Here is a 13,460-nt window from a genome sequence, read left to right as displayed (position 1 = left end):
TGGCTGTCAAGCTGAGTTTAAAGTACAGGAAAGAGAAAATATTTTTTCTTACTCCCTCCTAAAAGCCTCATTCTTCTTGATTCATCTTAAAAGACAAGATGTGAATATTTCTGTAGCACCACACTTGGCTGTAACGCAAAGTTTTTCGAGGTCTAATACTTTGCTCTAGAATATTGTATCTATTGACAGAACAGAGAGCCTGGAAGGGCTTGAAGCAGGATGGAATCAAGAAACATGATGGGCTTGCACCCCATCCTGCACAGGAGCATATTTGGGCTCATGCTTATTTAAAATGTAGTGTTCTGCTTCATATACTGCAGCTTTCAGTATATATACTAGAAAGCTAAATGAAGTTCAATATTATTTTACCCTGGGCAGCAGGTCTTCCCATGAAGGTTGGTTACTGCACTTGTTGGTCCCCAAAGTACTAGGCAGTCCTAACACCAGCTATGAAACCTCCCAGTCTACCACCCCTCAAAAATCCACCCGCTACAGCTAAGAACTCTTTTATTAATTGTTCCAGCTGAAAACTCCACTTGTGCTGTGGGTTACATCTTGTGAGCTTTTTGAGGTGAACTTGTGTAGGAAATGCAACAAACATTTCGGTAGCAGTAGTAAAAAAGCTTTAAAAACTCCTTTTTAAAGTGAGTCTGTAGTATATGTGGTCATGTCAGCATTCCAGAATATGCTGGTTAGAAACACTTTCACATCCAGTGAGACTTAGGAGGGTGTGAGTGCACTCACCAGTTCTGCTTTTCCTCCACATCAATTATTAATCCATATTGTCCCTGAAGAAATCTTACTCAGCTCCATAACTTACACTACAAAAAACCAAAGGAATTATGAAATAGCTGGAGTTTTACTCCTAAAAAGCAGTTTTTAAACAGTGTTTCAGTTCTAAAGATTTTTCAGAGGGACTGGATAGGTTTCAGTGAATATTGGGAATAAAAAAAATTTAGCTCAAAGAAATTTTAATAATATTTTGAATTATTGATGCCAGAGGTATCACAGTACTTCCAGAATTCTAGTTGGTAGGCCACTAGCAAAGAGAATTGTTAGTATTTTTAACCTGTTTGTTATGAACAATGGAGAAAAGCACTTTGGAAACATGGAAAAGCAATTGTAAATGAGTAAAAAGGAAGGCAGTCTAGCTGCTGTGTTCAGATGCAGAACATCCAGAGCTCTGATGCAGATCCAGATGCAGACTTATCCAGAGAAACTTAAAGAAGAGAGGAGGTCTAAAGGAGACATCAATGAGGCAGCAGAACAGTAGATCTAGATGTCAGGAAATGAAGACAGAGGAGTAACTGAATACATACGTATGTGCATGAGAGTGGTGGAAAGTATGTAATAATGACATGCAGAGTTGGAGGAGGAAAGGAAAGTAGTTGGGCAGGGGGAAGGATGGAAGAGTAATTCAATTAAGGGAGTGAGGGGCCTAGGTAGGTGCCTATTATTTTCTAGAAACCAAACCAGGCTTTCCTACCAGATCTTTATGAAACTTGAAGTTATACAGTTTTTGAATCAAAGCAATCATTTATGAAAAGTTAAGGATGAAGGACAGGTTTTAATTCATTTTTGACGTGAAGCTGTTGCTTCTGGTCAAGTTGTTGTGATCTCAGAAGTTACTGTGTTTGGCAGGGAAGTTCCCACAACTTCAGTGACTTGATATTTTCAGTTTAATGTGGTACTTCATTCAAAGGGCTTTGAGCATGCACACTTGCTGTATTCATTTGGAAACGGTAGATTGTTAAACTATGCCGAACAGATCATGAGCCTGCTTCCTGTATGGACCGTGAGATCTACTCTTTATTCCTTCCTTCTCAGGCTGTCTAAATTAGAAAGGCACTAGAAGGCATCTTCTTTACAATGAGTTTATTTCAGGAGAGGTCTTTAGGAAGTGTAATAAGGCTAGATGCAGCAGTGAGCTAGATAAGGAAAGCCTGCAGCATGGGGGTGAGACTCTGGGGAAGGACAATCAGTGCAGGCTTGCCACCACATTTAAGTCACCATTCATGCTCTCCCAGAAGCAAAGCCTGAAGCAACCTTCCTCAGCTTTCTGCACTGTGCTTCTTGTGGTGCTGAGCTTAGAGATGCAATGAACTATTTCACCCAAAGTGTGGGTGTTTTTTTAAATCCAGTGTTTTGGGGTGCATTTGAATAAGGCATCCTTCTCCCCCTCCCTCTTCTTTTTAGTATAATGCAACTTCATCTGTTCTAGATTTTTAATCAAAGCATGGGGTTGGTGGGCACTATTTAACTCATGCTGCTGACTACATTAATTTATTAGAATATCCCAAGTGATACTGAAAGCTTAACTGAAGACAAAGCAAGTCCAGCAATAGCCTTTGAATTAAGCCAGGGTCTTAAGAGCCACTAGGTGCGTACACATGGAGAGTAATGAGTAGTTGTCTTAACGTGCTGGCTGACTTCTGTTTGAAGTAGGAGTGTTTTACTTTGGTTTGTATAAATTTATATAGGAAAAATTGTTTCCAGGAAACTTTCCTTTAATGGGCATGATTTACAATAGAGTTGTGTTGGGTTTTTTCCTCTTGAGGGACACCAGAGCAGCAGTAAGTTTTCTTTTATATACTGTTCAGTCATTTGATTGATATTATTTACTGACATTCAATGAGAGTGTGCATCAATAGCCTAACATTGCAGAAATATCTTTGGCCATCTCTCAACCTGGCTTTTTTTAATATACATACACTTCTGAAATCCATTCTGTAACATTAAGTAGCATTTAGGAAGCTGCTGCTATCTCTCTACTTCAGCTGAAATTTTACTTGTTATGTTTTAGAAATTGGTTCAAAGTGGATTTGTGTCTGAGCATGAAGTGCTAACCAGGGGGTTTTGTTAGACAAGGTTGTATCAGAACACACTTGTGAATCAGGCAGTGGGCAAATAACATTATTGTCTGGTGAAGTGTATGTTTTTTAAGAATGCATTTTGAAGAGTGATATGTTTTAGGTATGGTTTACATTGGATTTTTGCATAGAAGTCTTGAAAGGTAATTTACATGTTTTTTAACAGGACTGAATGGAAAACAGGGCCTGTAATGGAAAAAGGGTCTTCCAACAGCATCTATTTTATAAGGAAATAGTCTAGTTAACCTAACTTGTCTCAGTATTTGCATTGGTGAGCAGTGACAATGGAGGCTTCATATTCTAAGGAAGTCTTAGGTATTGGAAATTAGCAGATTTCTTAGTATGCATGTTTAAAATGGATAATTTTACTCCTGAGCTTATATCTGTATTGAGAGCTTAGAATATAAGCTTTGATGGAAGTTTCCATGTGTTCAGTGTGATTGGCCTGTTCAGGCAATATTTTAATTTTCTTGTTCAATAGAGATAATAGATTTTTATTTAAAATGGTGAAATATCACATATACTAGGCTTTGTAACTATGTTTTCCCCTGTCTAAATAAATGTCACTCTTTTATCTAGAAATAACCATATTCCATACAAAATGTCAGTTCATTCTTTCTGCCTTTTCTTACTTTCCTGTGAACATTTTCCTGGGTGCAGTGATTTTTCTCAAAAGAAAGACAGTGGGTAGCAGAGCCTGCCCACGAGCCCCGTTGCAGGAGCAGTGGGAGGTGTGACGGAGTGTGTGCCGCCGCTCTGGAATTTTGCTCCTCTCCTCTGCAGCCCTTTAGGAACCTGGTGCTGGGGTGGTTTCTGGCTGGTGCCGGGGTAGTTTCTGGCTGGTGCTGGGCTGCTCCAGCTGCGGGCTCTCTGTCGCTGGCGCTGTGTGTTCATCGCAGCCGCCGCCAGCCTGCAGGATGCCTGTAGCACCTGCTGGGGCTTCTGTTCAGGGCTCTGCGGGGGCCCGCAGTAAACCCCTGCTGAAGACCTCAGCTGTCACTTTGATTGTGGGTTTGCCCTTTTTGATTCTCTCTGTGAGACAGCAGAGTGCCTGGAGATTTGTTTTGAGTTGTCTGAACTTGGTGAATATAGTTAGTAAGAAGCTGACCAAGGTCACCATCCTGTAAGTGAGCTTATTTACCACTGTAGACATGAAAAACTTTTATCATATGTGACCTGTCTTCTTGGTATGAAAGCTTTTTGAGTCGGTTTGTGACAGGTTAGTGTCAAACATTACAAAAGCAGCACATAGCAGCCTGCACATACATTTCTGTGTGCATTTTTCAGTTCACCTTCTGCATTTCCTGTACAGTTTTGATGGTTGGTAGTTCTCTTAAAAATCTGTCTTTTAAGTAGAGCTGCACCTTTTCATAAAAATGAAGTGGAGATGATACAAGGCAAATTGAAATGAAAATAAATGCATATTTCAGTATTTGAAAGAAATTGGATACCATGCTAATATCTGTATGCAGAAGTTTTAGAAGTAAAAAGTAGTATGCACATGCAAATGTTTAAAGACATGGGCAAACATTAAAATAGTTTTATTTTTTTCCTGATATTATTTCTTTTCCTTAAATGAGAATAGCTGTTATAACTGGGCAAAATTAGAAGTGGAACCTTCTGGGCTTTTATAACAGTGTGTAAACAGTTTGAAGGGATCTTAGTCCTGTTTTTTGTCTGGATGTTGTCTGTGGTAACATTTAAAATCCAGTTATAGTAGATGTTGCATGTACTGTTACAGTAACATGTTACTGTATCCACTCTGGTTAAATCAGCACAGGTTGTGTGTGTGTACACGAAATAAAGCAGCAAAAACTTGAATATGTAGGTTGGGTTCTCTTTGCCTTGGCATTATTTAACAGTTTTAATGAAGTTCCCTAACAAATCTGTGCCTTTTGGGGATATGCCAAAGGATTAAGGAAACACCTTCTCTTACATTGGTATTAAAAAATGTCAGATGGGATGACCCTTTTAACTTTGGGTCTAACTTTCATCCCAGACAAAATGAAAGAATAATTGAAGATAAGCTTGCATATCTGAAATCTCCCCTTTCTTCCCCCAAACATGAGTTAGTCTAATAAAACGTACTAGCATTGTCTACAGATCAAGACTGTTGTAATTTATGCCATTTAGCATAGCTTATAGGAGCTTTGATCTAGTTAGCAAATGTGAAATAGTGTTTTGATGAAATCAGAAGCATTTGGTAAAAGAACTAAGGTAAACTTACTAACTTACTGGTTTGGACCTATTTTTTTTTTTTTAAAGTATGCCACTAAACAGTGTTCACACCTCACGTCCTCATTCTTATATAGTGACAGTCTCTAGTGTAGCATTTCTCAATTAAAGTGTAATATAAGAATTAAATGATGGAAATTTGAAACTGGTGTGGTGTAGTGTAGTAGTCCTTAGGAAAAGTCTTCATTAATGATTTGACTGTGTGATGAAACTTAAATACTTCCACAGAGATGGAAATTGGTTTAATGAAAACTTAAACCTCAAGAAACTTCAGTGTCAACGGTAGTGCATCATGGATATCAAGGCTCATGGAGTTCTGTCCACAACAAAGATGTGCCCGTAATTCTTGATTGTGTTGCTATGCCTAATGGGAAAAAGAAGAATGAGACCCTCTAATTCTAAAACAAACAAAAAAGAGCTTAAAGAAATAGATGATTGTGAGCTGGCACCAGTGTTGTAACTGGCATTACTGTATCATTTCTGTATTAGAAAGGACTAGAATATACTCAAAGTTTCCAGAAAATGCATGGTCAGACATCAAAATCACCAAGTCTACAAGTTTTTTAGTTCTACTTGGATTAAAGTGTTCCGCTCCTCAATCATCTGGAAAAAAATTGGATTTTGATGGGGTAAGGTTTAAGAGTGGAAGTTAAGTATAGTCTTTATTCTTAATATACTAATAAGTTTTGAAATTTAGAATAATACATAATTTGAAATAGTCTCCTTCATCTTATAAGCAGGAAAAAGTTACTGGAGTGTCTTGTGCAAGCAATGAAATACATTGTAGTGGTCTCCAACATGGTAATGAAAAACTTGTGGTCATCTCTTTTGAAGTGAGCTTTGTATAGCACCTTCATGGCTGTATTCCACTGATCATAATGGCAGTCGATTTTCACTGTATAATATTTCTGGTGGAACCAACAGGTTGCTGTGGGAATGATACTAGGGAAGGATGAGTTTTGTGAGGCATGTAGTTTGTTATTACTACAAAAATACAGCTGTAAAAGTTTAAGGCAGATTTTTTGGGAGGAAACCTCCTAAGGGGGCCCTCCCTCCCCTCCCCTCCCCTCCCCCAACCGGTTCAGGGAAGAAAAAAACCTCCTTCGAGAGAAGTGGGAAGAACCCTGTTAATTAAACAGACAAGGCACTCCCCAGCACAATAAATTCGACAATACCAGATGACAAGAACTTCGTACCGCTCTGGAGAGATGACAGGATTAGAAAAGTCGTCCTTCCTGGAGGTGGTTGCTCTGTCTCAGTCCCTCTGGCGCTGGGACGCGCTGCGCAGGATGGATCTTGGTGGGTTCCAGGTGCCGGCCCCCACGGCGCTCCCCTGAGTCCTTTGTCCAGAGAGATTTTAACAGTTCCAAGGAAAGACAAAAAAAGAGGAAAAAAAAACAGGGAAGAAAAAAAAGAAAACAAGACAGAAGGAGAGGAAAAAAAGGTGAAGCCTCTCCTCCTCTGCTAGCTACTGCCTAAGTAGCTAACTAACTACCGAAGAAGAAAAAAAATATCTCCGTCCCTTGCTGTGTGTTGCTGAATACGACTCTCAAGGCCAGCCGGTGGAGGAAAGTTTCTGAAAACAAGCCGCGCGCCTTTCCCTTTCCCCCTGCTCCCAGAGCCAGCACCAAAGGCACACAGGGCAATATCCAACAGAGACCCAACAGACAATTGGGGATACAAACCTCACAACCTCACCCCAGGACAACGGCATAACTGTATCTTTTTCCTGTGATTGCATCTGTAGATAAGAAGCCAAGAAATAGGGGTCATACATGGAAGAAGTTATTCTTCCATCCATTTTATCCAACCTGATTACAGTCCTTTAGAGCCATGATTCTGAATTCAGCAAGTTAGGTAGGACTAGGTAACAGTATGCTTTGTCATGTGTTAAATAATTGCTACCTGGATAGCTATTAAAAGTCAGTAACATGAAGAATATAAAAGCATGATTATTTCAGGTTTGTCCTTGAAATGTGGATCAAAGTTTATGTTCATTGTACAAATGAGTCATTGCAAGAATGAAGAGAGCACTAAAGGGTATCTCTGCTTTCGGTTAATTGTTTGTGGAAGTTAAGTAAACTTGGTATATAAAGATTTTTTGAATCGAATATTGGGTTTGCTATCTGGGGAGAAGAAAATAAAAATAACGAGTAGGTAAATAAATTGTTTTAGTGTGCCAATCAGTGAAGAACAGAGAGAGAGAAAAAAAGACCCTCTACAGAGTTTCCATAATAATACTAATGGCCAAAATTTCTTACTGTGTCTTGGACCATTTTTCATATCTTTTGACTTTGAAATACCTTCACTTAAATCAACATGGCCTCTTCTTGTAGGTCATGATTTGGTGGGTTTTTTAGATTAGGAGGGAAAAGTTCTTTTGTGGGTTCAGAAAATGCTTTCTGAGTACAATCTCTGTTTTTTTTTAACCTATGAACTCTGTTCCTTGCCTATCAATAGAAATGGATTACAATGGCTGTGAATGTGTATTTCTCTCCCTGCAATTTTACATATCCCTGCATAAAGCAGGCAAAATTTTTTTAACATCTTATTTACAATATGTATACACACAAAGTTTCTTTATGTTGTACTAAAAAAAAATCTGTAGAACAACATTTGAAGTTGTTTTATTATCTTCTTCAAGATGTATTTTAAAGATGCAGTTTACTAAAACCTTAGTTCCTCCAAAATGAAGGTTTCTTAGACAGAACTCTTGGCTTCTTTATCTTTTTTCTTCATGCTAAAAGAAAATCTGAAAGGAGATTTTACCTGAGCATATTTAACACCATCTCCATGACAACCAGCTAATTAATCACTATCAGTCTGGCTTTGGTCCTCTTCAGTGAACTGATACTCTCCAGCTTTTTTTCACGTATCTTCTGTGTTTTCTATGAAGGTCATTTATTTAGCAACATTATGTCTTTGGGAGTGGAAGCCTTTTCATACAAGAGCAATTTTCTTTAAAGCACTTTAAAAATACCTGTGGTTTCCTCTCTGTTTTGCTTCCTGCACAGTAGTAGGGAGATTCCATGTTTTCCTGTCTCATCTCATGGTTGTATTATTGTTTGAAGTTACTCCATATATTACTCTTTGGGTGCCATATTTTTTGCAGATAGTTTGTGAGATACCTTAATTATCTATAAAATTTAGTGGTATAGTATTCAGTACTTCTAAATGCTGGATATTGATATTCAGGTGTAGTTAAGAACTCTTGAAGATGGAAGCAGTACATTAAAAAAAATTGCCAGTAGATCTGTGTAGAAAAGCAATAGAAGAATCTGTATTTTGACTGAATATTTTACGTATTGTTGAAAGTAAGAAATGCAAATAACATGCTGTTAAGCTGGTTTTAATGTGTGCGAAAAACAATAAAGCAGCAATGCTTAGGCAACTCCTTTATTTTCTTTCACATCTATTGTGCAAACAAAACAATTTCAGAAGGGCGAGATGAACTGGGAAGGGCTGGAAATAATTTTTGGTAGTTTCCCTCATTAGTTGCTTTTTAAAAATTTTAATCAGTTTGTTTAAGAATGTATAACTGAAGATAATAGAAACAGATATTTTACATAATAAATGACTAAGGAGATTGATCTGAGCAGCTCTGAGCAGTTAATTACTTGGGATTTGTATGAAGTGAAGTGGTGACAGGAAACTTGCATAGAGTTGGAGATGATGTGAGCTGCAGAAGTGACTATGAAGATGGTCACTTTTTTTTTGGTAGATGATGTCTACTCTGAACCATTTTCATTCAGCTACTTATTTGACAATGTCATGTATCTGGATTTAGAATGACATATTAATGATTTTCTCTTTTATTGTTTTCTTTGTTTGTTTTGTTGGTTCCTGACATGCTACTGAACTATTACTATGAAGATTGCTGTGTTCACTGTATCCTGGCTTGCTTGTTCTGTGAATTTCTCACCCTCTGTAACATTGTTCTGGGACAAGCATCCTGTGGCATCTGCACGTCGGATGCCTGCTGCTGCTGCTGCGGGGATGAGATGGGGGATGACTGTAACTGCCCCTGTGATATGGACTGTGGCATAATGGATGCGTGTTGTGAATCTGCAGATTGCTTGGAGATCTGCATGGAATGCTGTGGGATCTGCTTCCCATCATGAAATATTTATCCCTTTCTTTATTATTCTCTGTAAAACTGGAGAGCTTTTCTTTAAATACATTTGAAGAAAGATAAGGTAAGATTTTCACACTTGCACTGTTAATTCCCTTTATATAAATATTTTTTGAAAGGAATCCTCAAGTCTGTATTCTAACACAAATTGTATAGTTTTGTATGTGAAACTAAAGCTACATTCCAGCTTCCTTTTGGCTTTGCAAATGGAAGAGTTTACTGAAAGTGAATTGTAGGCCTGATAGTGCAGGCCAAATGAAGGCAAAATTGCCATTTGAATCGAGTGATAGGTTTTGGTCAGAGAACAGACTGCAGACAAAGCCTTAAGTATTTGCCTTTACCTACTTTAATGTTTAAACACTCAAATGCCACCATGCATAACATGCCTTTACAGGCATTCTGAAAATCAAAATATCTCTATTTCTCTCTCTTTGGGTTGAAAGCAACTTTGCTCTATTGCTTTGAACTTACTTCAAAAGCCAGCATCAGAAATCAGAAGTGGTTTTGTTACAGTGGTCATGTTGACAGTATGTCTTTTGTTTTGAATATCTCATTGATTAAAGAGCAATTCCTGGTATTTTCCATTGCTGAGATTATCTGACAATCCAAAGTCAAATGTAAGTTTTGCCCTGGACTGGAAGAGTACCAGGATTTCTTTGTCATTGATCAAGACAGAATAGAGACCTTATCATTTTAGTTCAGTACTATTATTACTTGAAATGCTTTGTCTTAGAAAAAGACTTCGGAAATCTGTGTAGACATGAAATATAGAGTAACAAACTAATAGACTAACAGTACTTAAAAAATTGGCTATAATAGGAAAATAATTAGAAGTTAACTCAAGAATCTAAACCAGTACATTAAGTGGCCTGGTTTGTGGCTTTGGAGCCAATGTCACATAGCTTATTATTTATTTCTTTAGAGTGTAAGGAAGATCTACAGAGGGTAGCTGAATTTAAACAGTGTATAAAAACAAATTAAAACTGACTTGACCAAGGAATTCTGCCATAATATGCAAAAAGCAAGTGAAAAATGTTTATTCTCAGATACATTTAAAATTTTAAATAACTGTAAAAAAAAGATAATTTAAAAATATATGATATGCTTTAAAAATAAAAGGATTGGTATTTAAAATGTTTGAAAAATACAATTAGGATCTGTTGGACCTAACTGTATATTCCCTATTACACCATTAGGCCATTAGGTATTTCCAAGAAATATCTCTCTTTTGTAATTGTAATTTTGGAACACATACAGAGGTTTATGACATTCCCAGATTTAGGGAATTAAAGTACCCATTTTCTTTCCCATCTGCCATTTTTTCCCCTCCATGTCTGTTGCTCACAAACTTTTCTGTGTAAACCACCCACGCATCTTGATTTCACATACTTAAACTTTGCTGTTTACACTTCAGATATTCCATTTGTAGAGTGTAGATTTGTAGATCTCCTGAATTCAGGCCTTGTTTCAAGAGTCATCAATAGCCAATAGCATGTGTGTTGAGTGCATTGGCCATAAATGTCTCTTTCTACTATAGTGAATTCAATTTATGCAAATGTGACAAGCTAAAGATCACAGGAGTCTGAAGCTAAGTTGACAAATGATCTGATATTAACCAAAGCTTCTTCTTGTGAACACTGACTAGTAGTGCCTACTACTGCAAGTTATCACTGAAGCCAAATCCTTAACTATACTAGGGAGGTGGGAAGTGTTATGTTTTGCCTTAGCATATTGCGGTGTATTCTGATGCAGTGCAGATTCACCCTCAGAGGGTTTCCTAATCTGTTTTTTGATATTTGCTGCAAGTATTATTCTTATATTGGAGGGTTTTTTCCCATATATTGGGCCAGATTCTGATCTGTATTACGTAAATTAAGTGCATTTCCATTCATGTCAGAATTTTCTATTGGTTAAATTCCAGTTAGAGGGCACAAAAATATTATGGTAATAGGCAGGCTAATAAGGAATAATATAGTTAAATTGATAAATTCCCAGTGCTCAGAATCAGGCTCATGGGGCTCAATTATGACTCCTAAAAGGCTGAACCACATTGGGAAGGGGGAAGAGGTGCCTTGGTTGAGTGGCATTGCCTGGAGGCATTTTGTCTTTGTAAGGCATAATGCCTCTGGGGAAACTGGGGGCATCACAGTGAGCATTGGGACTCAATGCTCCTTGGAAAAAGTCTAGACAGTACTTTGTCCATTGTAGGTCTGTGGTTGACACCATGGTTGTGGGAACATGTTCTCTGGGGCTAGACAGCACCATGAACTGTCTTTCCTCATGTCCTTCTGGTCACAGAGAGGTGAATTATGGCTGTTTCTTGTCTGATTGTGCTTTTGGGACATGGAAGAGGACTTCCAGTCTCTTGTCCTGCCCCAGTATCCATGCCCTGCTGGAGTAGGTCCAGTTCTGTGCTTGGAAAAAACACATTTGTGTCTTTTAGTGAACAATAGATCTTACTAAAAATTACTTTTACCACAGTTTGATATGGTTAAAAAACCCCAACAAACCAAACAAAAAACCAATCTAGGGAGTTCTTTCCCTGTGTAAAAGTTATCTATAGCGTTTGCCCTGCACAGGCCCTTTTTTCTACTTACTGGAACTTCGTGGGTTTGTGATTCATTGAAATTATGAAAACAGTAATTACAAGAACTTTTTTCATGCATATGTGTATATACTTTCTCTCACACACATGGACATACACACACAGATAAGTCTTTTCCCACTTTATTTGTGAAATGCTAGGTAGTGAAAATAGTGTTATTAAACCTGATGATGATTAGAAGTATCAAAATATTACAGACAATTGAAAAAATAAAAAATTGTGTATTTTGTTTGACATTTAAATGTAATCTGCTACTGTTTGTCATAGATATATTAGCACTTTTGAAAAATGTATCTTTGTAGCAGAGAATATTAGCATGTAGTTTAAGGAATTCCTTTCTATATTTATATCCTTAAATTTTGTTTTGTAATTTTCATTCTATAATCAATTTTGTAAGCACCTTGTGTAATTAAAAAGCAGAATTAGAAGTCAAATGTGAAAATAGAGTTTAAATAAAATGAAAACATTAGAAGTTAATTGTCTGTTTTATAATAGTTCTTGTGAACTTGTACAGTATTTCAGGTTATAGTTCTGCAAACTGGCCCATTTGAAAAATAATGCTGTTTGTATTTTATATCAATTGGATGTGCTACTTGCAAACACTATTTTGAAATAAAGATCTTTATTTTGAAACTTTTGGATACCACCTTCTTCGAGTCTTGCCTTGTTACTCCTTTGGAAAATAATTTTGTGTCTTTTTGTTTTCTTTTCTTCTGCTTTAACCCTTCCTAAGGGTGTTAGCCTTTGGGTGACTTGTACAGAGGGTGAACCAGTGTACAAGTTGTCTTACAGGTTGAGCTCAGCCAACTCAGGCACTAGAAGCTGTGCTAGCGTGAACTTCCAGCAGTAAAAAAAGTTTGTCATTAAGAGAGAAAATTCATTCCTTGGTGGAAATGGATTAATTAGGTGAAATTCCAGTAATGATTAAATTTTATCAAAATGAAAGTTATTTTAATACATCCACACCAAGTCTTCAGTTTACTAAAAACAAACTGAACCAAGAGCATAATCAGCTTTTAGTATTCATATTATTCTTTTTTTCGTGTTGGCTTAAGGTACGTGTGAACATCCTTATACTACTATAAAACTTCAGAAACTGCATGTCTACAGACTTTTGCACTGATTTTTCTACATCTATACCCCAGTAGAGGGTCAAAACCGATTGCTACTCTGGCCATTACAGAGGAAAGATGATAAAACTGGCAGAAATTGTGTTTGAGTGTGTATCAAGAAGTCTTGCATTGAGAGAGTGCACCAAAAAGACTTGTTTTAGTAAATGATCTGATAAATACATAGACAAACAGTATCATCTGACACCTATTTTAATTGGTTTAGCCGTCCATAAGATTTCTAGAAAAAAACGGCTCCTGTGAAGAAGGATTGGGAGCATTCAGGAGCTTTTGGATTGAAAAATGGCTTTATTTCAGTCATAGTTTTCATGTTGAGAACTGTGTCTCGACTTAGATGAATCACTGATTTTATAATATTCTAAATCAGAAACTTTTCTGAGCTCTTCATACACTCAGGCTTTTTTTCACGTTATCTTAATGGCTGCAATATTTGATGTATGTTCTTGGAGAGCAGTGCCAATTATATTGATGTATCTCCATGATCAAGC

General features: G+C 37.2%; 1 protein-coding gene across 3 annotated transcripts in view; it reads left to right on the top strand.

Annotated features, from left to right (window-relative positions):
* Window positions 1–12,490, top strand: part of MDFIC (MyoD family inhibitor domain containing) — a 52,559-nt gene extending 40,069 nt beyond the window's left edge. For all 3 annotated transcript variants that reach the window (XM_066183056.1, XM_066183057.1, XM_066183058.1), the window contains one exon: window positions 8,979–12,490. In XM_066183056.1, the coding sequence (XP_066039153.1) occupies window positions 8,979–9,226 (248 nt within the window). In that variant the 3' untranslated portion in view covers window positions 9,227–12,490. The remainder of the gene's footprint in view (window positions 1–8,978) is intronic.
* Window positions 12,491–13,460: the final 970 nt, after the last annotated feature.

The sequence above is a fragment of the Chamaea fasciata genome, unplaced genomic scaffold, assembly GCF_029207755.1.
Source record: "Chamaea fasciata isolate MVZ Bird 193981 ecotype frontalis unplaced genomic scaffold, bChaFas1.0.hap1 SCAF_5, whole genome shotgun sequence".
Taxonomy (NCBI): Eukaryota; Metazoa; Chordata; class Aves; order Passeriformes; family Sylviidae; genus Chamaea; species Chamaea fasciata.
Note: the sequence above shows the minus strand (reverse complement) of the source record. Positions and strands in the feature narration are given on the sequence as shown.